At 45.6% G+C, this 25,883-nt stretch overlaps 1 protein-coding gene across 2 annotated transcripts in view; it reads right to left on the bottom strand.

Moving 5' to 3' along the window:
• The window catches only part of LOC126481064 (neural proliferation differentiation and control protein 1), a 1,141,454-nt gene that overhangs the window by 397,879 nt on the left and 717,692 nt on the right, over positions 1–25,883 (bottom strand). For both annotated transcript variants that reach the window (XM_050104548.1, XM_050104547.1), the window contains exons 3-4: positions 12,837–13,073; positions 5,839–6,171 (exon numbers count right to left, since the gene is read on the bottom strand). In XM_050104548.1, the coding sequence (XP_049960505.1) occupies positions 5,839–6,171; positions 12,837–13,073 (570 nt within the window). The remainder of the gene's footprint in view (positions 1–5,838; positions 6,172–12,836; positions 13,074–25,883) is intronic.

Raw genomic sequence — 25,883 nt, forward strand, 5'->3', positions numbered from 1 at the left:
GTTGTGCTAACCACTGCAGACAACGAAAAAGTTAGGAATTAAATTTTATTCGTATAACACAACAACAATTAGACGAAACAAAAAGATGAGTAAATGCTTGTAAACGTGTCGATTTTTTCAGTTGGTAACGTCTATGTCTGGTCGAAAATTTTTGCTGGTTCGCGTCTGAAAAGTAAACCGCTGAATCTTCCCCCGAAACGTATGTTGAAACTTTATCCTGCTCCAGCTTTATACCTCCCATTCTCCAGAGTTGATGAAGGGGATAATTATGAGTCTAATAACGTGAGAAATGCATGGAGAGCTGCATCAAACCAGTCTCAGGACTGAAGACCACAACAACAACAACAACAACGTGAGAAATATTACGGCACAATAACAAAGAAGAAGAAGTAGGAGAGAATTTACAGGTAATTTGATAGCAACTAATGAAGAAAGCACAGCAAACATTAACTATGAAAACAATCTTAGTCCACATGCCCTGGCGGACCCATTGGTAGCAACCGACCCCCATGTCATCCTCTGCCAATAGCGTCACTGGATGCGGTTTGGAGGGGCGTTTTCAGTTTTTGTGATCTGGAGACGCTACTTCTCGGTTAGGCAGCTTATCAGTCGGCCTCACGAAGCTAAATGCCCCCGTTCCAGTCCTCCCACCAAGAAAAAAAAAATCCCTGGCGTTACCAGGAATCGAACCCGGGTCCTCCGATGGCAGTTCAGCTACAGAATCGGATAATTATGAAAACAAGGATTGCTGCAAATATGACAATGCAGGGTTAGAGGGTCGTCTCTCTCGGTTTAATGCTGAATTACTTAAAACATTCACAAAAACTGGCTAAAGGTTCTTTTTCTATCAGCAGCAAATGGGTACGGAAGCTTGTTTTACTAGCTATTCATCCGAAGATAGTGCGAAGGGTAGTCCGCCTGCTTAGCTTGGTGGTAACATGTTCGCCTCCCATGCAAGCGAGTCTGGGTTCGCCTCCCATGCAAGCGAGCCTGGCTTCGGTTCCCAGTCGGGTTGGAGATTTTCTCCGCTCGGGAACTACTAGGTGTTGTGTTGTCCTCATCCATTTCATCCTCATCATAATAGAAAAGGACGATTTTGGTAAATGGGAATAAACTGCAGAAAACGATCCCTGAGAGAATAAGGGGCTAACAAGGTCATGATGGACATATGATCGGAAACGTCGGAAATTTGTTACAAAATAGGTACACCCACTTGAAGGTGTGAATGACGAAACTTTGACAGTGACCCAAGTATTAGAACTGGCGAGTGACTCGCCAGCGTGGGGTGAGACAGACGACCGTGTGAACCATTCTCCACGGCAACTGCTACTATCCACGTCACAATGCGTGTAGGTCTTATTACCTATGGACTTGCTGTGGTGACGACGGTTTTGTCGCGGGTTCGTCGCACAAGCCACCACGGTGCTGGAATTCCTGTCATCCATCTTATTCACGTATGAGATCACCTTTACGATGGGTCCATGAGGGCTATGGAGAATTCCCTTAGTTTGGTCGCGGTGAACCATCAGCTCCAGTTTAGCTTCATTGTTGAAGCACAGACAATTGGTGACTGCCTTACACGACCAGTAATTTTCCCCACTTCGCCTCATAGGCCACGTATATCCACACTTGCTGCGGCTGACCATGCCTACCTTCCTGAAGAGATGCCTTTGGCAGTACGAAGGGTGATGTGGCTCCTACATGAGAGTACTGCAGCACATTGCCGTCTTGAGTGTGGACGCAAATACAAAGGTCAGAACCATATGTATACTACTAACGCATTCCAGCAGCAATAACACTGAAAAATAATCTCAGCAAAACCCTCCAGGACGCTATACACTTAATTGACTAGTCATGGGATAGCGATGTGCACACATACAGATGGCGAAGTATCGTATGCAAAAGGTATAAAGGAGCGGTGCGTTGTCGAAGCTGTCATTTGTACTCAGACGATTCATCTGTAAAGGTTCCCGGCGTGATTATGGCCCCGCGACGGGAATTAACATTTGAACGCGGAATGGTAGTTGGAGCTAGACGCATGGCACATTGCATTTCAGAAATCGTTAAGGAATTCATTATTCCGAGATCCACAGCGTCAAGAGTGCGCCGAGAATATCAAATTTCAGGCATTACTTCTCACCAAGGACAACGCGGTCACCGACGACCTTCACTTAACGACCGAGAACATCGGCGTTTGCGTAGAGTTGTCTGTGCTAACAGACAAGCAACACTGTTAAATAACCGCAGAATTCAATGTGGAACGTACGACGAACGTATCCGTTAGGACAGTGCGACGAAATTTGGCGTTAAAGGGGCTATGGCAGCAGACGAGCGACGTGAGTGCATTTGCTAATAGCAGCGCCTCTCCTCGGCTCGTGACCAAATCGGTTGGACGCTAGATGACTGGAAAGTGGTACCCTGGTCGGATAACTCCCGATTGCGGTTGGTAAAAGGTGATGGTAGGGTTCTAGTGTGGTGCAGGCCCTACGAAGCCATGGACTCAAATTCTCAACAAAGCACTGTGCAAGCTGTTGGTGGCTCCATAATGGTGTGGGCTGTGTTTGCACCGAGTGGACTGGGTCCTCTCTTCCAACTGAATCGGCCACTAACCGGAAATGGTTATGGTCCGCTACTTGGACACCATTTACAGCCATTCATGGACTTCATGTTTTCAAACAATCATGAAATTTTTATGGATGGCATGTACCATGTCATAGGACCACAGTTATTCGCGACTGGTTTGAAGAACATTCTGAACAACTCGAGCGTATTATTTGCCCACCCAGATTCCCTGCTACGTCGAGTTGCTGCATTTCAGCAGACAAAAGGAGGTCCGACACGATATTAGGAGGTATACAATGACTTTCGTCACCTCAGTGTCTTGTAACATCCAAAACACAAGGCAAAAATCACCAAGATAGGTGTAAGCCATCCAACATATACTTACACAATTTTATTAAAAAAATTGTAATCACTTGAAAATGGCGTGATAGCCGAGACGGTCATGATAACCTCTTTAGACTGCAGCGGGCTTCTGTTCGTCGAGTTCCTTGAGCGTGGGACAACAGTCAATGCTCAGCGTTAGGAAGACACTTTCCAAAACTGCGACGCGCCACAAATTCAAAACGGCCAGGATTGCTGTCGGAAGGCATCATCCTCTTGCACGATAACGCCCACCCCCGCACTGCAACTGGACGAAGGCTGGGTTTCAGCGATCTGGTAGGGAAACACTGCATCATCCTCCATTTAGCCAGGTTTAGCCAGTGTGTTTCACCAAGTGATTTTCACATCTTTGGCGACCTGCGTGGACATCGGTTTCCGGCGGACGAGAAAGTGAAGGAGTTGGTGCCGTTGTGGATCCGTCAGCCTCCGACAGGAATTGATCGTCTGAACTCTCTGTGGGATGACAAACGTCTTAACGCGTCTGGTGATGGAACCATTTGATTGTTCTGTTGTGGCGGGTGTTCGTTTTCATTTGACTGCCTCTCAAAGCACTGCCGAAAAAGGCGGACACCCAGCCATCATCGCACAAGATCACAAGCGTTTTTGTTTTTTGGTACTATCATGGAGTGATGATAACAGATTACGCTTGTAAGGGGCAAAACGTCACAGCGGCAGCCTACAGGACATTCCAAGCGAGGTTACAGGAGGCTGTCAATGAGAAAGTTTGCAGGGAGCTGTACGAGGGGTTGTTTTTGTTCCACGATAATTCCCCAGCTCATTTTGGACAGGACACAGTCACACATGCTGATTCTTTGGTCTCACTCCCATATCCGCCTACCAAGGAGCCCTTTAGCATATTGCTCTTTCCTTGAATCAGGAAACCATTGTGTGGCAGACATTTCCAGGATATGAGTGCGGTGATTTTCGTGGTAGAACGTTTCCTGAACAAGCAAAATGTAGACATCTACAATCAAGGATTGAAGGATGAACAACTAAGGAAGGATTAAGGGAAGATTGGCGTTTACCGTCCTGTTGACAGTGAAGTCATTAGAGACGGAGCACGAGCTCAGATAACCTCTTCAGTGCCGAGGTATCACATACGATACTTACAGGTTTTACTTTTTTCTCTCTCTCACACACACATAGCTTAACTTTTTCTGGCATGTGGTATCATATACGATACACATCGTACTTCCACAGCTCACTTGTTCATCCTTTCGCTGAACGCCATGAGGTATCAGCATTTATTGTAATCATCGGATTCTGTAACTGCATAATATGGTGAAATAAAGGTAAACACATATCTTACAATTGCTTTCACATGCTTTAATAACGTATTAAAGCTGTACAGACATGCCTAAGTTAATAGCTAACCATAAATTAATGTTATAACTGATTTATGAGCTTTAAACTTCTGGGTATCACATACGATACCTCGAGACTCACTGTTGACCTTTTTTACGTCAGTGGAAAGGGGGGGGGGCTGTTATACTTTTTCTGACTTCATTCCAAGGGTTGGCGGCCAATTCGGTTCTAAGGCTGCGGAGGCCTTATCTTTGTACGGATTTCTTTTGCTTTAGTCCTGACAGGAATTTCTTTACACATTCCACAAGAATTAAAATTAAATTAGAACAAGTTAAAATTACAACTTAATACCTATCCTTGTGATAATATCAGGAAAAGGAAGAAGAATTTGAAAAATTTTTATATGGTAATTTTGTTTAAGTATTTCGAATTGTTTATTTACGACTGTTAAAAGATTTGATACCAAGTAGTCATTTTGACCTATATTGAAATCTACAGCAAATATGTGAACTATGTATAATTTATGTGACTGTTTTCTTTGTTATAAAGCAACAAGAAGCTACAAAGTTGTATGTGCAGTTGTCCTGCTTAAGGTCTGAAGAATCATGTGTTATACTATTTGTAAAAAATTCACTACAGTTTCAAAAACAGTTTTGAGAGTCATTCATTTTTAACTAGCATTAATACAAACAGAATAGTAGCCCATTTGCACTTTTAATAAGTGCTCAAAACTGAAAAGGATAAGGAAGGGTGTGCAAGGAAATCGGCCATGCGTTTCAGAGCTTTTTGAAGCGTCGCTCTTCTGAATAAAAGTCCATTGTGCTGACCACCGTGCCATTTCACTCGGTGAGAAGGATTAACACTTTCAGCTAGTTTCACGGTAGCAGACAAATATTTTTAGCTAGTATTCAAAACTTTATGACTACCGCTCGTATGTTAGTTTTGGTGAGGTGGTTAGGTGTCAGTGATAGTTTGACAGTTTGGGAATGTGAGGTGGTTAAAATTACTTTGTAGGAGTGTTTGAAGAGTTTGGGAACAGACAGATGGTTAGATGTATTGATACAGGTGTGGCAGTAATTGAGGGTTTTCAAGGGTTGGGAATACAAATGTCTGCCGAGATTCATGTTTATGGTGGGAGGTGTAGGACAGTTCAAGGAGTCTTAGTTTTGGGAACATATGGGAACTTCATGAGGTGGTAGAGAATACGGCTGTAGGCAGATAATGTGATACAGAAAATGAGGCACAATTTCAGTCATTCAAGCACCTGAAGGCCGAACTTGTTAGGAGCGGATGTCTGCACTGTGTTTGCATAGATGAGATGATGCCTGTAAAATGTTGGGATGGGTATCATATGGGTGATTGTTTCTTGGAATGGATAAATTTTCCCAAAAACCGATAACGCATATTCATCATTGTTCAGAGACGATGAAAATAAACTCCTCCCTTATGTGTCAGAAATTTCTGTAGAGGCCTCTCTGTTACGATAGGAGCTCTACCCTAGAAGCTACTACCGACATGGTTCGTGTTTTGGAGGAGAGAAATGGATGCCAGCAAAGTGGACGGGGGCAGAGTGAAGAGTCGCAGGGTTACCTATGAAGTAGAGGTCTGAGCCGTCGTCGGCAGGCGGCAGCGGCCTGGTGCGGACATCTGGCTGCTGCTGCTGCAGCTGCTGCGGCTCCTGCTCAGGCGGCAGCGGCTGCTTCTGCCACACCTGCGGCTCCTCCGGCTCGAGCAGCTGCTTGGGCGGCGCCGTCAGCTGCCGCTCCCCCTGGCCACCAGAGGCGCCACCGTTCAGCGCGGGCAGCGGCGCTGCCGGTGGCGGCTGCAGGTGGAAGCGCAGGGGGGACACGTCCACCTGCAGCAGCGGAGAGTCCTGCCGCAGTGTGATGTCCGAGCCGGCCTGCATCTCGCCGCTGTCCACGTCTGCAACACCAAAGAGGACACTGCGTTACGACCAGCTCTCACCACACTCTAAGGGCCACAATACTCGTGAGAGGTTTTTGCCCTGACACAGTTTCGCACTCTCAGATAGTTATCGAAGAACTGTTTACACTAGGGGCGGATTTTCGCTGGTAGATACTGTCTGATAACTCCTAGCGAGTACTTTCAGTAAGTGTCTGAGAGTCGTGATAGAGCAGATGTCGGATGTACACTACTGGCCATTAAAATTGCTACACCAAGAAGAAATGCAGATGATAAACGTGTATTCATTGGACAAATATATTATACTAGAACTAACATGTGATTACATTTTCACGCAATTTGGCTGCATAGATCCTGAGAAATCAGTACCCAGAACAACCGTAATAACAGCCTCGATATGCCTGTGCATTGAGTCAAACAGAGCTTGGATGGCGTGTACAGATACAGCTGCCCGTGCAGCTTCAACACGATACCACAGTTCATCAAGAGTAGTGACTGGCGTATTGTGACGAGCCAGCTGCTCGGCCACCATCGACCAGACGTTTTCAATTGGTGAGAGATCTGGAGAATGTGCTGGCCAGGGCAGCAGTCGAACATTTTGTATATCCAGAAAGGCCCGTACAGGACCTGCAACATGCGGTCGTGCATTATCCTGCAGAAATGTAGGATTTCGCAGGGTTCGAATGAAGGGTAGAGCCACGGGTCGTAACACATCTGAAATGTAACGTCCACTGTTAAAAGTGCAGTCAGTGCGAACAAGAGGTGATCGAGACGTGTAACCAATGGCACCCCATACCATCACACCGGGTGGTACGCCAGTATGGCGATGACGAACACACGCTTCCAATGTGCGTTCACCGTGATGTCGCCAAACACGGATGCGACCATCGTGATGCTGTAAACAGAACCTGGATTCATCAGAAAAAATGACGTTTTGCCATTCGTGCACCCAGGTTCGTCGTTGAGTACACCATCGCAGGCGCTCCTGTCTGTGATGCAGCGTCAAGGTAACCGCAGCCACGGTCTCCGAGCTGATAGTCCATGCTGCTGCAAACGCTGTCGAACTGTTCGTACAGATGGTTGTTGTCTTGCAAACGTCCCCATCTGTTGACTCAGGGATCGAGACGTGGCTGCACGATCAGTTACAGCCATGCGGATAAGATGCCTGTCATCTCGACTGCTAGTGATACGAGGCCGTTGGGATCCAACACGGCGTTCCGTATTACCCTCCTGAACTCACCGATTCCATATTCTGCTAACAGTCATTGGATCTCGACCAACGCGAGCAGCAATGTCGCGATACGATAAACCGCAATCACGATAGGCTACAGTCCGACCTTTATCAAAGTCGGAAACGTGATGGTACGCATTTGTCCTCCTTACATGAGGCATCACAACAACGTGTCACCTGGCAACGCCGGTCAACTCCTGTTTGTGTATGAGAAATCGGTTGGAAACTTCCCTCATGTCAGCACGTTGTAGGTGTCGCCACCGGCGCCAACCTTGTGTGAATGCTCTGAAAAGCTAATCATTTGCATATCACAGCATCTTCTTCCTGTCGGTTAAATTTCGCGTCTGTAGCACGTCATCTTCGTGGTGTAGTAATTGTAATGGCCAGTAGTGTATTTACACACTGCAGGGTGAGAGTGTCTGTGACAGCTGAGACATCACTCTCCGCAAGATTTTTTTCTGTCGAAGTTCTACGCGTGAAGGAAGAGGTTGCGATGGAAGGCCGTCGGGTTGCAGCTGCACTTTTAACACTTTACGTGGGAATGAAAAATGGAAAAGATTGTGTTCGTGTTGGATAAGAGAGCAGATCAGGTGGCGTGATGATTTTGGAGCATGTCAGAATCTCATTGTAGAGCTTGTGATGTAAAATCCACAACAATATTGAACTTACACGAGAGTGACAGCAATGGAGATGGAAGAAATATCCTTTATAATTGGGCCCAAAATTGCCAACCTAGGTACTATTATACGTAAATCCGTTACTGCTAAAGACAGACTGCTGGAGATACTAATATTTCTTGCATCAGCTACGATTATTCTCTTTCATATTTGGTAAAGTAACAATTACGATGAAATAATATTACACCAATTTCATCTTGATACCTATAGAAGTTCAAAAATCCTAACAAGGCGGATATATGATAAATGAAGCATTTCCAGACTTACACTTATTTGCGCGTTTTTACTTGTATTGACTCGAGGAAGCACTCGTAAATCCCTAAAGGTTTTTTTTTCCACATCTAATATAATAAAATAATCAAGAAATACCAAATCATTTAAAATTATAGATAAAACTGTATCACTTGAAGTTAAATGCCAAGTTCCCGAATTCCAAAACTATTGCCTTCTAAATGGCTTTACTTGTTTCTCCATGTTGAGTAATCTATGTTATAAAACTGCTTTACCTGGTTCCCTGAATTGTGAATACTTTGGTAAATTTCTTCTGCGGAGGTAGCCAATAGAGCCATCAAACTTTGCTCCTTAAGTCAATCCACAACGCTGGCCTTTCCTCTCAAAGACTAATTAAATGCACTTCCTGATAGCTTTCTTTATTACTTTTGTTTACCATCACATGGCTGACGTTCACTCACAGCGCATAGCCAATGCGACAGTAGCCTCAGCTCTCCCGCCAATGCCCGTATACATTTGCAGAGCGACTCGCTAGGGTGGTGATGTGGCGCATTGAATAGAGCGCTAGTCCGTCATTCATAATCGGTATTAACGTGGTATCTGATTGTTAATTCTATATAACGTGCCTATGAAGTTTATATATGCGATTTGCTGCGTAGCATTGTTTTCGACTAGAACTTTCGAAAATGGCTAATCGCTCGTGATTTTCATTCAGGAGGTAAAACGAGAGCGATTTCTTCGCTCAGAAACACGCCACGGCCACATATTATGGTTCTAAACACGCAATTTCGCGGGTACTTTTATTTAATTTGTACATGAGTACGGCAAAATACATTACCAAGATCTGGTAGCGTACAAATTGTGAAACACGGCAAAAACCTGGGGCACAATACGGCCGCTGAGCACTCTCCGGTCCTCTCAGCTCTCCCGACAATGCCAGTGTAGTTTTCTTGTCTCAGAGCTACGGGGAGCAGCTCTCGAGAGGTGGAAGCTGCAGCCTACACGGGACGTCTGATCTCGTAGAGAGCGACTAACCGAGATTCCTCCCCCCCCCCCCCCCCCTCCTACCTCCCTCTCGACTATCAGCGCTGTTTACACGACACGCATTATTCGCAAAGCTCTCTCAGAGCGAAAACCTATCACGTATATCCCTATCTTAAAGGTAACATACATTCAGATACGCCACAAAAGTTACGTATTGCTGACAAGCTGTCAATATAGCCTGGCATTATTGCTTGACAGCATTGCTAGACATACGAATTGCAGCAACATGTTTGGCAACATTCCCAGCCACTGTTGCTGGGCAACATTTGCGCAGTAGTAGTTTCCCCTAGAAGTGTTGAGCATTTGTACACGGGTCGCATTATGGCCGCGAAATAGACGAAAACAAACTAGTGCGAGCGCGCACGGATCTCCTGCACTGCATTCCACAAGGAGGAAAAACAGCAAGAAAAAGAGAAATCGGGCTCGTTGTATGTGTTCTTTTTTAAGTAAGTGAACTGGTTCCAGAACCGAACTTATTCAGCATTTCCTCAATGCTGAAGTACGTTTTTGAATACATCGTTTAAAACAAATGCATCTGAGAGCAATTGAGACCAACACGAAATGAAATAATGTATACCAGTTACAATCAGATTGGAGACCAACGTTCAATTTTAGCTACTGGTGATTCAAACACAAGTTTTGTGTACTTATTTCAAATGTACGTCTGCTTCTTAATCGATATACCTCTTGCAACAGTGAAGTATATATTAACAGTTTTCTAACACAGGTTGAAATAGTACCCTGCTTTTCAAGGGTTGAAGCTGGCGTACTCGATTTTGGTCGAACCTGTCGCAGCATAAGAGCACAGTTCTGTGTGTGTGTGGGCTCTTACGCAGTAATACAGTTCTTGAGAGATACGAGCGTCACCCGATTGATTCTTGAGAGACGCTGAAAACAAAAAGACGTGAGCATGTTCATTGAAAAAGTATAAGGAAACAGTGAAAAAAGTGCACAGCTCGAGAAGTTTGCAGTACGTACTTTCATAGCGGACTGATGCAGGCGAGCGAGAGAAATTTCTCAGAGCGGTGCGGCCCGAATTTGTGTAACGTCACGCCGTCTCTTTCTCCCTGGGGCTGTTGGTTTCACTACTTGAGTGTGGCCGGAAGAGATAGCGTAGCAGGTCTGCAGGTCGAGACGTGACCCGCGAGGTTAAGAGCCAGGGCAAAGAGAGTGGGGCGCACTTAGGAGAAGTCAGATGGATCTGAGGATCCCCCTGCTGGGTAAATCTCGCCAGTGGGGTGTCCGCAGAGCGTCAGAGATTAATGCGGGGCGCGGTACAGGCCGTGCGTCACGCTCATACATTTTAAAGGAGCATCCAGCACTGAGAGTCCAGAGCGTGGGAAGAGCAGCACTGTGCTTAAATCTCTCTCAAGAGAGGGGGCCTTGATTAGATTCGCTCAGACCAGAGTCTGTGCTCGTCTCAGAAGCACTCAGTAAGGAATTCTTAGAGGATGTTAGAGAAAATAAAAACACATTATACATTTTTACGAAAGAACTAAAACACTGACGTTCCTTCTATAGATCTTAAGTGATGTGACTCTTAAGGACGTGCAGAAATTAATTACTTATTAATTAAAATAATCATAAACATTTAAACTTATATATAAAATATAAATGGTTATTGCTGGCCTATTACAGCCAAGATCGTCAAAACAAAACACAGTATACAAGGCTTAGTAAGAAGGGGAAACAGTAGTGGAGAACGGACTGAGACAGAGGTTTAACCTATCGAAGACGTTACTGAATCTGCATATTGAGCAAGCACTAGAGAAGAAATTTGGAAAAGAAATTAAAATTAATGGAGAAGATGGCAACCAACTAGGAAGATCAGTTCAATGGAATGGGTAGTATCGTTAAAATCAACAAAAGTATTACGATAATAGACTGTGAACTAATTAAAGCAGCCACGTGGGAAAGACGTGCGGTCTGAGGCGCCTTCCCACGGTCCACGTGCTTCCGACGCTCGGAGGTTCGAGTACTCCCTCGGGCATGGCTGTGTGTGTGTGTGTGTGTGTGTGTGTGTTTCAAATGGCTCTGAGCACTATGGGACTCAACATCTGTGGTCATAAGTCCCCTAGAACTTAGAACTACTTAAACCTAACTAACCTAAGGACATCACACACATCCATGCCCGAGGCAGGATTCGAACCTGCGACCGTAGCAGTCGCGCGGCTCCTGACTGAGCGCCTAGAACCGCTAGACCACCGCGGCCGGCTTGTGTGTGTGTGTGTGTGTGTGTGTGTGTGTGTGTGTGTGTGTGTGTGTGTTGTCCTTAGAGTAAGTTATTTTGGGCAACGGCCTTGTCGCAGTGGATACACGGGTTCATGCGTTTTTGCGTCCAAATTTTTCTCTCATTATTAGGCTCAATTGCTAGCCCTAAAATAATCCTGGAGGACGGGAGTTCAAATGGTTCAAATGGCTCTCAGCACTATGCGACTTAACGTCTGAGGTCATCAGTCGCCTAGAACTTAGAACTAATTAAACCAAACTAACCTAAGGACATCACACACATCCATGCCCGAGGCAGGATTCGAACCTGCGACCGTAGCGGTCGCTCGGCTCCAGACTGCAGCGCCTAGAACCGCACGGCCACTCCGGTAGGACGGGAGTATAGAGCTGGATAATAAATAGGCTTCTACTTGCATTTCGAAGACTTTTTCGTCTCATTGTTCTGAGGATACTTATTTATCTTGTTTCCTAACTGTTATTTGTTGTCTACATTGGACAGCACAGGAAACCATTATCTCTTACTGAAAACAAATCGAAACACACGGTCAGGACCTCTTCCTACACTAATAATTGTTGTACAAATCTGTACTTAGTCGTCAAACAACGATATGAATCCAGACTCACGCAACTAACGTGGCTGCACGGTCAGTTACAGCCATGCGGATAAGATGCCTGTCACCTCGACTGCTAGTGACACGAGGCCGTTGGGATCCAGCGCGGCGTTCCGTATTACCCTCCTGAACCCACCAATTCCATATTCTGCTAACAGTCATTGGATCTCGACCAACGCCAGCAGCAATGTCGCGATACGATAAACCGCAATCGCGATAGGCCACAATCCGACCTTTATTAAAGTCGGAAACGTGATGGTACGGATTTCTCCTCCTTACACGAGGCATCACAACAACGTTTCACCAGGCAACGCCGGTCAACTGCTGTTTGTGTATAAGAAATCGGTTGGAAACTTTCCTCATGTCAGCACGTTGCAGGTGTCGCCACCGGCGCCAACGTTGTGTGAATGCTCTGAAAAGCTAATCATTTGCATATCACAGCATCTTCTTCCTGTCGGTTAAATTTCGCGTCTGTAGCACGTCATCTTCGTGGTGTAGCAATTTTAATGGCCAGTAGTGTGGGTTTTAGGTTCAGCTGTGGCGTCAAGTCGCAGCATGTTACTGCACACACACCTCGTGGTCCCTACCGTGTATTCTAGTAACCGTGTGTAGTGTAGCACGTAGTACATGGAGGTTACTGACCGGCAGCGAGACTGGTGGCGTAGTAGCCGGGGTCGGCGGGCCGCAGCGCGAACCTGGAGGCTGGCGCCTCTGGGAAGCGGTAGGTGAACTGCTGCTTCTGGCGCTCCTTCTCCTGCTGCTGCATCAGCAGAGCCTCCTGCCGCTGCTGCTGCTGCAGGCGCGCCGTCTCGGCCGCCATCTGCTTCAGCTTCTCCAGGCTCACCAGCCGGTCGATCTCGCTCTCCTCGGGAAGCACGTCTGCAACACCACACACACTCATCACACACCCAATCGCACACAACCGTATAGTTGGAAAATTCATTAACCCGCATACGGTCTTCACAGAACAATTTTTCAGCTTCAGCTACTTTTATTTAGCACCATTTATTGACACAACCCGTTTCGGCACCGTACTGACACCATCAGGTGCTTTACAGTTACATGCAGTTTCATTTTCAGCTACAGATTCAAGTGAAATCTGATGAGGTGTATGTACTGCATGTGGCTGTGAAGTTATGTGGCAAAATTTGTCCACGTCGAGAAGGATTTAGTTAAAATAACTTACGGGTTTGCTTCCGGGTGACATCGTCGACCACCCCCGATATTTCGACAGGAGCACACCCTGACATTCTCAAGGCACAACTGCAAGGAGGAAGCAATGTGCAAGGGAATTTAATACCTCGGTTCACGCAGGAGAAACGAGGAAGATACCACACACAGAACAAGTAACTGCAGAGTCAACACACAACAAAAGATAACCAACATCAGAAATATCGATAGTGACTATTAATCAACAGGTGAGGTAGCACTAATTCTCTCCCTGTTTTTTGATGAGAGACAGAGCCGGATTCCAAGCAGCATTTATACAAAATTCACCATATCTGTTTATAAGGTTGCTTGATAGTTTGATTTCAACAGCTTCCTTAATAACACTATCCCAATAGCTGGACGTGCAAGCCAGAATCTCCGCGTTGTTGCATACCATAGGATGACCGGTGTCAAGGCAATGTTCTGCAATACCGGATTTGCTCGGCTCTTGTAACCGTGTGTGACGCTTAAGTTCAATACACCAGTCTTCCACAGTCCTGCTTGTCTGACCAATATATCACATGCCACAACTGCAAGGAATACGATAGACACCAGCCTTACGCAAACCAAGATCATCTTTTACGGACGTCAACAGGGCCTTAATCTTAGAAGGTGGTCGAAAAACACATTTGTTGTGTACGTAGTTCCGCGTAGTCAGCACGTACACAACTTTCCAAATAGAGCGTGCCCCGCTAAGCACAACAGCGCAGGCGCAGCGCTCGTCCGTCTCCGCACTACGAGATGGCGCTGTCTTAGAGACGGACCAAATTCTGCTTCCACCGATCCCCGTATTAATATGTAACACAGCCAATGAGATTGCTGCTAATGTAGAACCTTTTCTCCTCGCGGATCACACTCGTGCAGTGATACCTGAATGCGCCAGGTATTATAACGAGTGTACAGACCTCTGATTAGTCAGTCTGCATTAGTCTGTACGAGTCTGCATTTATCTGAACCTGTCTGTATCAGTCTGCATTAGTCTATAGTCAAGTTTCAGTCTGCGCCTAATAAGATTATCATATTCCTGTACATAGCCATGAAGATAAATGAATAGACACTTTGTCAAGTATCAGAGATATGTGAGAATAAGATTAACGTACCAAGACCAAAGGAACTTCAGATTGTCAATTGTAAACAGCATCCATAACCAAGTTACGTAATATCTATGCATTTTTTATTATTTTAATAAAATATGCATGTGAAAATTAATCAAGTTCTGTTTAAAGTTGGTCACCATCAATCTGCTACTCTAAGCGTGCAAGTGGCATTTCTATCGTCTGACCTAACAGCAGAAGAAAAAAAAACGCCTCGATAAGACCACGAGACATATTGCTCACACTCGCCTACTTCGTTAGAGCGACAAGTCAAATAAACTGATGGTGTGTGTACCGAAGGTCTTACAGTACGCACACCACAACATTTCACATCATAATTCCGTAAAATACGGCCAATCCTGTTGGAAATGCTTCCTGCGTAAGGCAAAAAGACCGTAGATTTAGGTGCCCCTTCTTTGTATCATCACCGAGCGAGGTGGCGCAGTGGTAGCACACTGGACTCGCATTCGGGAGGACGACGGTTCAATCCCGCGTCCGGCCATCCTGATTTAGGTTTTCCGTGATTTCCCTAAATCACCCCAGGCAAATGCTGGGATGGTTCCTTTGAAAGGGCACGGCCGACTTCCTTCCCTATGCTTTCCTAATCCGATGAGACTGATGACCTCGCTGTTTGGTCTCTTCCCCCAAAACAACCCAACCCTCTTTGTATCATCACTCACCCGTTGCACAGAAGGCTGATAGCGCAACGCACTTTTGATCTGCCTATCACTATAACCATTGTGACGAATGGAATACAACAACACGGAGATTCTGGCTTGCACGTCCAGCTATTGGGATAGTGTTAGCCGAGCGGTCTAAGGCGCTGCAGACATGGACTGTGCGGCTGGTCCTGGCGGAGGTTCGAGTCCATAGTTAAGTCCCATAAGATTTCACACACATTTGAACATTTTTTTGGGATAGTGTTATTAAGGAAGCTGTTGAAATCAAACTATCAAGCAACCTTATAAACAGAGATGGTGGATTTTGTTTAAATGCTGCTTGGAATCCGGCTCTGTCTCTCATCAAAAAACAGAGGGACAGGATTAGTGCTTCGTCACCTGTTGATTAATAGTCACTATCGATATTTCTGATGTTGGTTATCTTTTGTTGTGTGTTGACTCTGCGGTGACTTGTTCTGTGTGTGATATCTTCCTCGTTTCTCCTGAGTGAACCGAGGTATTAAATTCCCTTGCACATTGCTTCCTCCTTGCAGTTGTGCGTTGAGAATGGCAGGGTGTGCTCCTGTAGAAATATCGGCGGTGGTCGACGACGTCACCCGGAAGCAAACTCGTAAGTTATTTGAACATTCAATTCGCCGGGAAAAGTTAAGGTCTCAAGATTTAGTTAGTTTGTGTACACCACTAAGTATGTTGTATCTTTAAAAATCACAGTGAAGTCTTTATGCACATTTTTGCTGAATCTATCCTTCCCTGTCACAAAGAACAGAACAAACACAACACCATCACTTTAAGTTAAACTCACATACAATCAGGTTTATGGTAACTAAATCACATGCTGTGGCACCTGCCAGAGACATCTTTCTGAGACCATTACCGCTGAGTGGAATCAGGTATTAGCTGGTATCCGCCCCCCTCTCCCGTCAGCCTTTATCAAAATTAGTGTCTAACTAAACATTAGAATGAACAAAAATTCTTTGGTCGTTTTTATTTTTAAATGACAAAAGATATATGCTGTTTACTTGTAGTATTTGTAGGGGTATTATTAAACAAAAAACTAATGAGTCTGTCAGAGAATTGGCACTGATTACTTCTATCAACCTTTTATTACAGAATGATGAAGCAATTCTTACCGCATCCCAAGTATTATTACAACTCATTCTCAGAATAAAAGTTGACTCTCCACGTTGAAGCTAAACACTTGTCACAGAAACATGCTTCCTGTGCAGAACAGTAGTTGCTTCACCACGCTCTGCACCCCATGCTGGCAATTCCTTCTGTCTGATCACTGTGATTATTATTATTATTATTATTATTACTATACTGAGTTGAGCCTACAGCAACGTAGCAGCCGTTACATAGATACTGTTCTATAGCGCTGCCCAATTGTTCATTTAACTGTGACGAAGTGAACAATGAAGCACTATTAGGTCCATTACGGAACTACTTACAATTCGGTGAAGGTATTTTTCATGTGACCTTTAAGCATATATGTCTCAATTTTACTGTCGTAAATGTATGGTAGGAAGTACAGAATATGAGTGTAGCGAGTCGACTATGCGAGAAAGATGTTGTTCAGACATTCGTTTCACAAGCTGTACCCTCCACGGCAATGAGTGACGTGTTAATGCTACTTGGAAAAGTTGTAAGTATTGGTAAGTGAAACACAAAAGAACCCTTCTTTTACATCTCGGAAAATTTCATTTTACCTATCACGGGTGTAATTACCCCCAGGTTGGGAACGACTGTACTAGAGGTTGTTAATAATCGTAATCACGAGAACAATGACATTGTGGACGGCATACTGTAGCTGGTCATGAAACTGTGACAATATAGTTTTCGTAGATGGCAGTAACCCATAATTATTAACAAAACACCAGAAATCCTGGTAGAGAGCAAATTAAAACCTCAGAGCGTTTACAATTCAACTGGTCAGTAAGCAATAAACTAACGCCAAACATAGACAAAACAAATAACTTTAATTACAGTTTGAAGGAGGAAAATAAATGTTTCATATTAAATCTCGATTATAGTTCCACAGATTGTATAACGAAGGCGTGTGAACATTGTGGGCCACCAGAAGCTGTCGAATGCCTCTGACTTGTCTATTAGTAATGCTATTACGTATTTAATTTCTGTTGCGTTTACTATTCGAATAGCCTCATTAACCGCTTAATGTACGGATGTACAAGGTGATGAAAAAGATCTCGAAAATTGTCACAGTCATGAAGCATATACACAGATAAGCTACAAAGCACATGAAATATTTGTAAATTTTTGTTACCATTTGAAATGCGGCTGCCTAGATTTTGACAGACTCGTTTCAATAGGTGGAAGATCAATACGCCAATTCCTTCTGAAAGAGTAGGAGCTTGTATGAATAAAGAAATTACTGGTATCTGTAAGTAGACGGAATTCTTACCCCGCCTTTTATGATCCTAATAGATAGCAACAGAAATCAATAAACAGCCTTGAGAATTCCGCCACTTGTACTGGGTTAAAAGAAAGTGGGAGCGATCCTTGGTTCTGTAGGCAGACAGAGATATTGTTCGCCGGAGAAGTCAAGCGATTTTAGTTGAATAGCACAGGTTGGTAAATGTCACGTGGGGTAGGGTGGATATTCAAAAGTCTGGTGCGTTGCGGGCGAGCACGGACACCTACTGTTATGAAAGAAACAGGTCTCTCTCTCTCTCGAGATCGGTCCAGCAGCGTTGTGAATTCAGGGTGTTAGAATGTGAGGCTAGATAGCTGCAGTTAACGATTTGCTTGTCTTTTCCGGATGAAAGTTGTTCAAACTGTGCTATTATGTTAATTTTCTTCTTGTTGCGATTTTAAGATGCGATCACAAGATGGGTCTTTGAGATTGTTTGCTCGTGTGGTCAGGAGGCTTTTGTGATGTCTTGCAGTATTACCCAGGGTAGTACGGTGTTTTTCTTTCCGTATGTTAGTTTGAATAATGTTCATGTAACATTTCGATGGCTTGCGATCTTAATTTTTACATTTTTTAACCGACCTTAAATCAACCCGCCGTGACCCATTTCATATTAATCATATCAATAAAGTTCTTTAACCTTTTCAATGAAGTGTGGAAGTTATTTTTCATACTTAACTATTTCCTCTTTTCGACTGCCTACATGTGCCACTAGACAACATCCTATGTCAGTTACATCGAGTACGTCCTGTAGGATGTTCTCTGATTAATTAAACTAAATCAAACCGAGATCTAAATTGTTTCCCTTTGCTTTGTGAATTATTTCTAAAAAAATTCTAAGACAAAAAAAAAAAGGAGTCGCTCCACGAAGGAATTACCCTGGTTCAGATAGCTGCGATGTACGTTTACAGGCAAATAAATCGTTACAATTCAGAAAATTGGGTGATTTATTCAACAGAAAGAACTTCATAAATTGAACAAGTCATTATCTACCTTTGCCCATTATTCAAGTAGTTATTCGCCTTGGCCCTGACTGATAGAGTTGTTGAATGTCTTGAGGTATACCGTGCGAAATTCTATCAAACTGGCGTATTACATCGTCAAAACCCCGAGCTGATTGCAGAACCCAGCCAATAATACTCCAACGTTCTCAGTCGGGGAGAGATCCGGCGACCTTGGTAGGCAATGTAGGGCTTTGAAAGCACGAAGAGAAGCAGTAGAAATTACCTCTGTGTGCGGGCGGGCGTTATCTGGCTGAAATGTAAACCGAGGATGGCTTCCATGAACGGCAACGAAACGGGGCGTAGAGTATCGTCGACGTACCGCTGTGCTGTAAGGGTGTCGTGGATGACAACCAAAGGGAACCTGCTATGAAAAGAAATGGCAAGCCAGACCATCACTCCTGGTTGTCGGGTCGTATGGCGGGTGACAGTCGGGTTGGTATCCAACCAGTGTCCGGGGCGTCTCCAGACACGTCTTCGTCGGCCATCCGGCCTCAGCTCGAAGCGCCACTCTTCACTGAAGACAAATCTACTCCACTCATTGAGATTACAGGCCGAATGTGCTCGACACCACTGCAAACAGGCTTGTTGGTGTACAGAGGTCCTTGTAGTCACTGAAGCACCGGAAGCACGCTGGATCGATGACACTGACTTATCCGGGGCTCTGAATACCTCTCCGACGATTCCTTTTTGACGCTGTGTTCAGCCATTTTCAACCATTCCTATGAACATAGTCGAATAGTAACATCATTCCTATTCATACGTTGAGCTCGTCGCCCGTTAATCCAATCGGCTTCTGTGAGCTCAGCTACACCTGCCTCTATCAAATGCTGACATCTGCATATACACTCCTGGAAATGGAAAAAAGAACACATTGACACCGGTGTGTCAGACCCACCATACTTGCTCCGGACACTGCGAGAGGGCTGTACAAGTAATGATCACACGCACGGCACAGCGGACACACCAGGAACCGCGTTGTTGGCCGTCGAATGGCGCTAGCTGCGCAGCATTTGTGCACCGCCGCCGACAGTGTCAGTCAGTTTGCCGTGGCAGACGGAGCTCCATCGCAGTCTTTAACACTGGTAGCATGCCGCGACAGCGTGGACGTGAACCGTATGTGCAGTTGACGGACTTTGAGCGAGGGCGTATAGTGGGCATGCGGGAGGCCGGGTGGACGTACCGCGAATTGCTCAACACGTGGGGCGTGTGAGGTCTCCACAGTACATCGATGTTGTCGCCAGTGGTCGGCGGAAGGTGCACGTGCCCGTCGACCTGGGACCGGACCGCAGCGACGCACGGATGCACGCCAAGACCGTAGGATCCTACGCAGTGCCGTAGGGGACCGCACCGCCACTTCCCAGCAAATTAGGGACACTGTTGCTCCTGGGGTATCGGCGAGGACCATTCGCAACCGTCTCCATGAAGCTGGGCTACGGTCCCCCACACCGTTAGGCCGTCTTCCGCTCACGCCCCAACATCGTGCAGCCCGCCTCCAGTGGTGTCGCGACAGGCGTGAATGGAGGAACGAATGGAGACGTGTCGTCTTCAGCGATGAATGTCGCTTCTGCCTTGGTGCCAATGATGGTCGTATGCGTGTTTGGCGCCGTGCAGGTGAGCGCCACAATCAGGACTGCATACGACCGAGGCACACTGGGCCAACACCCGGCATCATGGTGTGGGGAGCGATCTCCTACACTGGCCGTACACCACTGGTGATCGTCGAGGGGACACTGAATAGTGCACGGTACATCCAAACCGTCATCGAACCCATCGTTCTACCATTCCTAGACCGGCAAGGGAACTTGCTGTTCCAACAGGACAATGCACGTCCGCATGTATCCCGTGCCACCCAACGTGCTCTAGAAGGTGTAAGTCAACTACCCTGGCCAGCAAGATCTCCGGATCTGTCCCCCATTGAGCATGTTTGGGACTGGATGAAGCGTCGTCTCACGCGGTCTGCACGTCCAGCACGAACGCTGGTCCAACTGAGGCGCCAGGTGGAAATGGCATGGCAAGCTGTTCCACAGGACTACATCCAGCATCTCTACGATCGTCTCCATGGGAGAATAGCAGCCTGCATTGCTGCGAAAGGTGGATATACACTGTACTAGTGCCGACATTGTGCATGCTCTGTTGCCTGTGTGTATGTGCCTGTGGTTCTGTCAGTGTGATCATGTGATGTATCTGACCCCAGGAATGTGTCAATAAAGTTTCCCCTTCCTGGGACAATGAATTCACGGTGTTCTTATTTCAATTTCCAGGAGTGTATTACCAGAATGACATTTTCACTCTGCAGCGGAGTGTGCGCTGATATGAAACTTCCTGGCAGATTAAATCCGTGTGCCGGACCGAGACAGAGTGAAACTCTCATCCTGGAAACATGCCCTAGGCTGTGACTAAGCCATGTCTCCGCAATATCGCTTCTTTCAGGAGTGCTAGTTCTGCTAGGTTGGCAGGAGAGCTTCTGCAAAGTTTGGAAAGTAGGAGACGAGGTACTGGCAGAAGCAAAGCTGTAAGGACGGGTCGTGAGTCGTGCTTGGGTAGCTCAGATGGTAGAGCGCTTGCCCGCGAAAGGCAAAGGTCCCGAGTTCGAGTCTCGGTCCGGCACACAGTTTTAATCTGCCAGGAAGTTTCATCTGCAAATATTGTTCACGCGGCTGCCTGTGAGGCATAGCTACTGTCCAACAGAGTAGACGGTAGAAAATTTTCAAAGGCTTTAGGCCCTCGTACTGACATGTCCCCTGTTTATTATCCTTGCCAGCTGCACGGTAAAACTGCGCTACAGCGACACAGATTCATCCATCAGCCGCCAAAGTTTCCTATTTGCATTTACCGTCGATGCCTGTTTGAACATCAATTTGAGACCAATTTGCATAACTTCTTTGTGGTGCGTCGTTTCTTTCTTTTTTTCTTTTTTTTAAGTGTCTTTTGACAAAGCTACTGCTTTAAATACTTCGAAATTTAAAACTAGTTAGGAAATGGAAGTGTTAAAATTAACTATTTATGAATTAACGATTTAGGGAAATATGAAGGTAGGAAAGAATTCAGATTTACAAAATGCTTTCCCCGATGCTGTCCAGGAAGACGCAGAGCCTCTCGCTTCTGGACGGCCACTAACCAATCTACTACTATTCGCCATCCGTGGGCGAGGACTTCGGCAGTACGTACAGACTCTCGCCCTCCTACTTCATGGTGACGTTCTTTTTTTCATCTGCACTAGACGGTTGCGTGTGCTGTCCTCAATTTCTACTTTTCTCTTATAATTTAATATTTCTGTCTGGTGAACAATTGTCTTCCTCGACACTCTGGTGGCTACACAATTAGTCCTTATTCTATGTTGGCCTAGCTTCGGGTATTCCCATCTGATCTGCTATAACTACTACTACTACTGTGTAGCTCGTTAGTATTGCCTGTGGAGTCTTTCGCCGCCTGTGTTCGTTGCTGCCAGCACTCTCGTTGCTGAAAGTACTCTTTAAATAGTATTCTAGATATCCTGTCTCCTCATTGGTTGAGATCGGTCCACAAGGTTGGTCTCTAAGTGATTGCGTCACCCTGTCGTGTTAGTCACAGCACAGAAGTATATATTTTGCGGTCCTCCTCTCTCCACAGGCACAATCAGCGTCCTGACCGAGGTCTACATACAGAGAATGCATGCGGTATGACCCGTGACCACTTAAGATATGAACTATGGCCCCGCTGGAACTGAAATTTCGTCCTCAACCGCTCCGTTATGGTGAGGAAGAGTACATAAACCACACTGACTCTTTTGCAGTTGTCCCACTTTTTGCAACGACTTCCCTCTGCAGTATTTAATCTCTCGCAAGGTCTGTATTTCCTCTTCTAAGCTGTCTCCCATTGTGTCTGGTCAGTCTGTTTTCAGACAATACGCTTCCGTGTGATACTTGATAGTTATATCTGTCAGGTATACGCCATGCAGCAAGCGCAATTCCTCTGCTGAAGTACTGCCGAAAGCCTCCGATAGCCGCAGGATCGCACTCCTTTGTTCGCGCCTTACCACCATGCTGTTAGCCGTGGTGCAGAGTTGATGTGCCCACACGCTGGCAGCAAAAGATATTGTAGACTCGAAGAGACCGCTTGGTAGCGGTACTTTCTCTTCACAGTCATATGTAATCTGTAGTTAATTGTGTTTGTTTTGAAAAGTTTATGCAATAACCTGCATGCCCTTTCTGCAGATGTTTCAATACGTTTCTTAAAGTTTAGTTTCTGGTCCAGGTATATGCCCAAGCATCTTGTATCCATGTATCTGTCTATGCTATTTCCATCACCTATCATGCTCATAAATTAAGGATAATGCTAATACATGGTGACAACGCTCTGTTGGACTGTTTGCGGGTTTAAATCACCTTGGGGTATGACCATGCGGTACATTTGACCTGCGCTTGTCGCACGGTGGCGCTGGAAGCAGTCCACATATGCAGAGGTGTGTTGGTGCGTGTCAGAGTACGGTGCAGCGAGTAAGTGTGCAGACGTTTTCAGACGTGCTAGTGGTGGCTGTGTGTTGAAAATGGCTCAAAGAACACATATTGATGACGTTATGTGGGGTAGAATACTAGGGCGACTGGAGGTTGGTCAAACACAGCAGGTCGTAGCACGGGCCCTCCGTATCTCAAGATTATGGCAACGATTCCAGCAGGCAGGAAACGTGTCCAGGCGCTATAGTACCGGACGTCCACAGTGTACAACACCACAAGAAGAACGATATTTCACCATCAGTGCCCGCACACGGCCACGGAGTACTGCAGCCTTGCTCGGGACCTTACCGCAGCCACTGGGACAGTTGTCTCCAGACACACAGTCTACAGACGACTGAACAGACATGGTTTATTCGCCCAGAGACCTGAAAGGTGCATTTCACTGACACCTGGCCACAGAAGAGCCCGTAAAGCCACAGTACATGATCCTTGTAACAGTGGTCCCAGGTTATGTTCACGGACGAGTCCAGGTATAGTCTGAACAGTGATTCTCGCCGGGATTTCATCTGGCATGAACCAAGAACCACATACCTCTTGATGACCTTGAAAGGAACCTATATGGAGGTCGTGATTTGATGGTGTGGGGTGAGATTATGATTGGTGCACGTACACCCCTGCATGTCTTTGACAGAGGAACTGTAACAGGTCAAGTGTATCGGGACGTCATTTTGCACCAGTATGTCCGCCTTTTCAGGGGTACAGTGGGTCCCACCTTCCTCCTGATGGATGATAATGCACATGCCCACCGAGCCGCCATCGTGGAGGAGTACCTTGCAACAGAAGATATCAGGAGAATGGAGTGGCCTGCCTGTTTTCCAGACCTAAACCCCATCGAGAACGTCTGGGATGCACGTCTTCAAACCCCTAGGACACTTCAGGAGCTCCGACAGGCACTGGTGCTAGAATAGAAGGCTATACCCCACCAGCTGCTCGACCACCTGATCAGAGTATTCCAACCCGTTGCGCAAACTGTGTGCGTGTGCATGGTGATCATATCCCATATTAATGAGCGTATGGCATTGGTGGCTGGGAGACCCCTCGCAGGGCAGTTCGGCTGGCGCTCCACAAGTTCTTTAACGCCACTACGGCGACTTGCGAGTGAGTGAGGATGAAATGATGATGAAAGACACACAACACCCAGTCATTCCCGGCGGGGTCAGGAATTTTCTCTGCCTCGAGATAACTGGGTGTTGTGTGTCTTTCATCATCATTTCATCCTTACTCACTCGCAAGTCGCCGTAGTGGCGTTAAAGAACTTGCGGAGCGCCAGTCGAACTGCACACAACACCCAGTCATCTCGAGGCAGAGAAAATTCCTGACCCCGCCGGGAATCGAACCCGGGACCCCATGCGCGGGAAGCGAGAACGCTACCGCAAGACCACGAGCTGCGGACATATCCCATATTGATGTCGGGGGTACATGCGCGGGAGTCAGTGGTGTTTTGTAGCACAAGTGTTTCGGTACGGTTTTTTCAACTTATCAGCAATAGTGTGGACTTACAGGTCAGTGTAGTGTTTGTTCTCTATGTGCCTATGCTATTAGCGCCAGTTTTGTGTAGTGCCACGTTGTGTGGCACCACATTCTGCAATTACCCTTAATTTATGAGAATGAGTGTAGTTTACTTGTAGGATTCCCTTGCAAATTCTCTTTCAGTGTATTGTAGAGGGCTTTATTCGCCGCAATCGTGAGTCTATTTCTAACACAGCAATTGCTCATGGTGTCGGTTTCACTTCAAACTACTCTCTCGGCTTGGCTGCTGTTTTACGATGGAGGTCGCCAGCATGTGCGACTGCTGCTGCTGCACCACCGCCTCCTTTCAATAGTCTTGGGAAGGGCTCCCCTCCATGTGAATAATAAGTGGTTTATAATTGTCATTAACACCAATTTGTAAAAAAAATGAAACGAATAACTGTCACTAACTGGTCACCTGAATCCTAGTCATTGAACTTTAACTGTGTGTGTGGAATTTGCTCAAACTGCAAGAAATCTCAAACATAACCACTTTACAAATAACTGTGGCGATGTCAGTAACAAACCGTGTTTAGCATAATGGATACTGAAATAGTGAGGTTTGGAAGCAGTGCCGGTTTAAGCCAGTTCAGGGCCTGTAGCAAATGCTAAGAAGAGGGTTTTGGTTTGCATCAGCCCTCAAAGTTTAGGACATAAAATAAAACAACACTTAACTTACGTCAAAATACGAGATGTACATTTCCTTCGTTGACTGTCGTCATACAAAAATTTAAAATATAAATTATTTTCGCACCATGAGAAATTATAATCGCTACCTAGTCGAATTAAATCGGATGATGTTGAGGGTATTAGATTAGGAAATGAGACACTTAAAGTAGTAAACGAGTTTTGCTATTTGAGGAGCAAAATAACTAATGATGGTCAAAGTAGAGAGGATATAAAATGTAGACTGACAATGGCAAGGAAAGCGTTTCTGAAGAAGAGAAATTTGTTAACATCGAGTATAGATTTAAGTGTCAGGAAGTCATTTCTGAAAGTATTTGTATGGTATGTAGCCATGTACGGAAGTGAAACATGGACGATAAATAGTTTGGACAAGAAGTGAATAGAAGCTTTCGAAATGTGGTGCTACAGAAGAATGCTGAGGATCACATAACTAATGAGGAGGTATTGAATAGAATTGGGGAGAAGAGGACTTTGTGGCACAACTTGACTAGAAGAAGTGATAGATTGGTAGGACATATTCTGAGGCATCAAGGTATCATCAATTTAGTATTGGACGGCAGCGCAGAGGGTAAAAATCATAGAGGG

Source organism: Schistocerca serialis, chromosome 5, assembly GCF_023864345.2.
Source record: "Schistocerca serialis cubense isolate TAMUIC-IGC-003099 chromosome 5, iqSchSeri2.2, whole genome shotgun sequence".
Taxonomy (NCBI): domain Eukaryota; kingdom Metazoa; phylum Arthropoda; class Insecta; order Orthoptera; family Acrididae; genus Schistocerca; species Schistocerca serialis.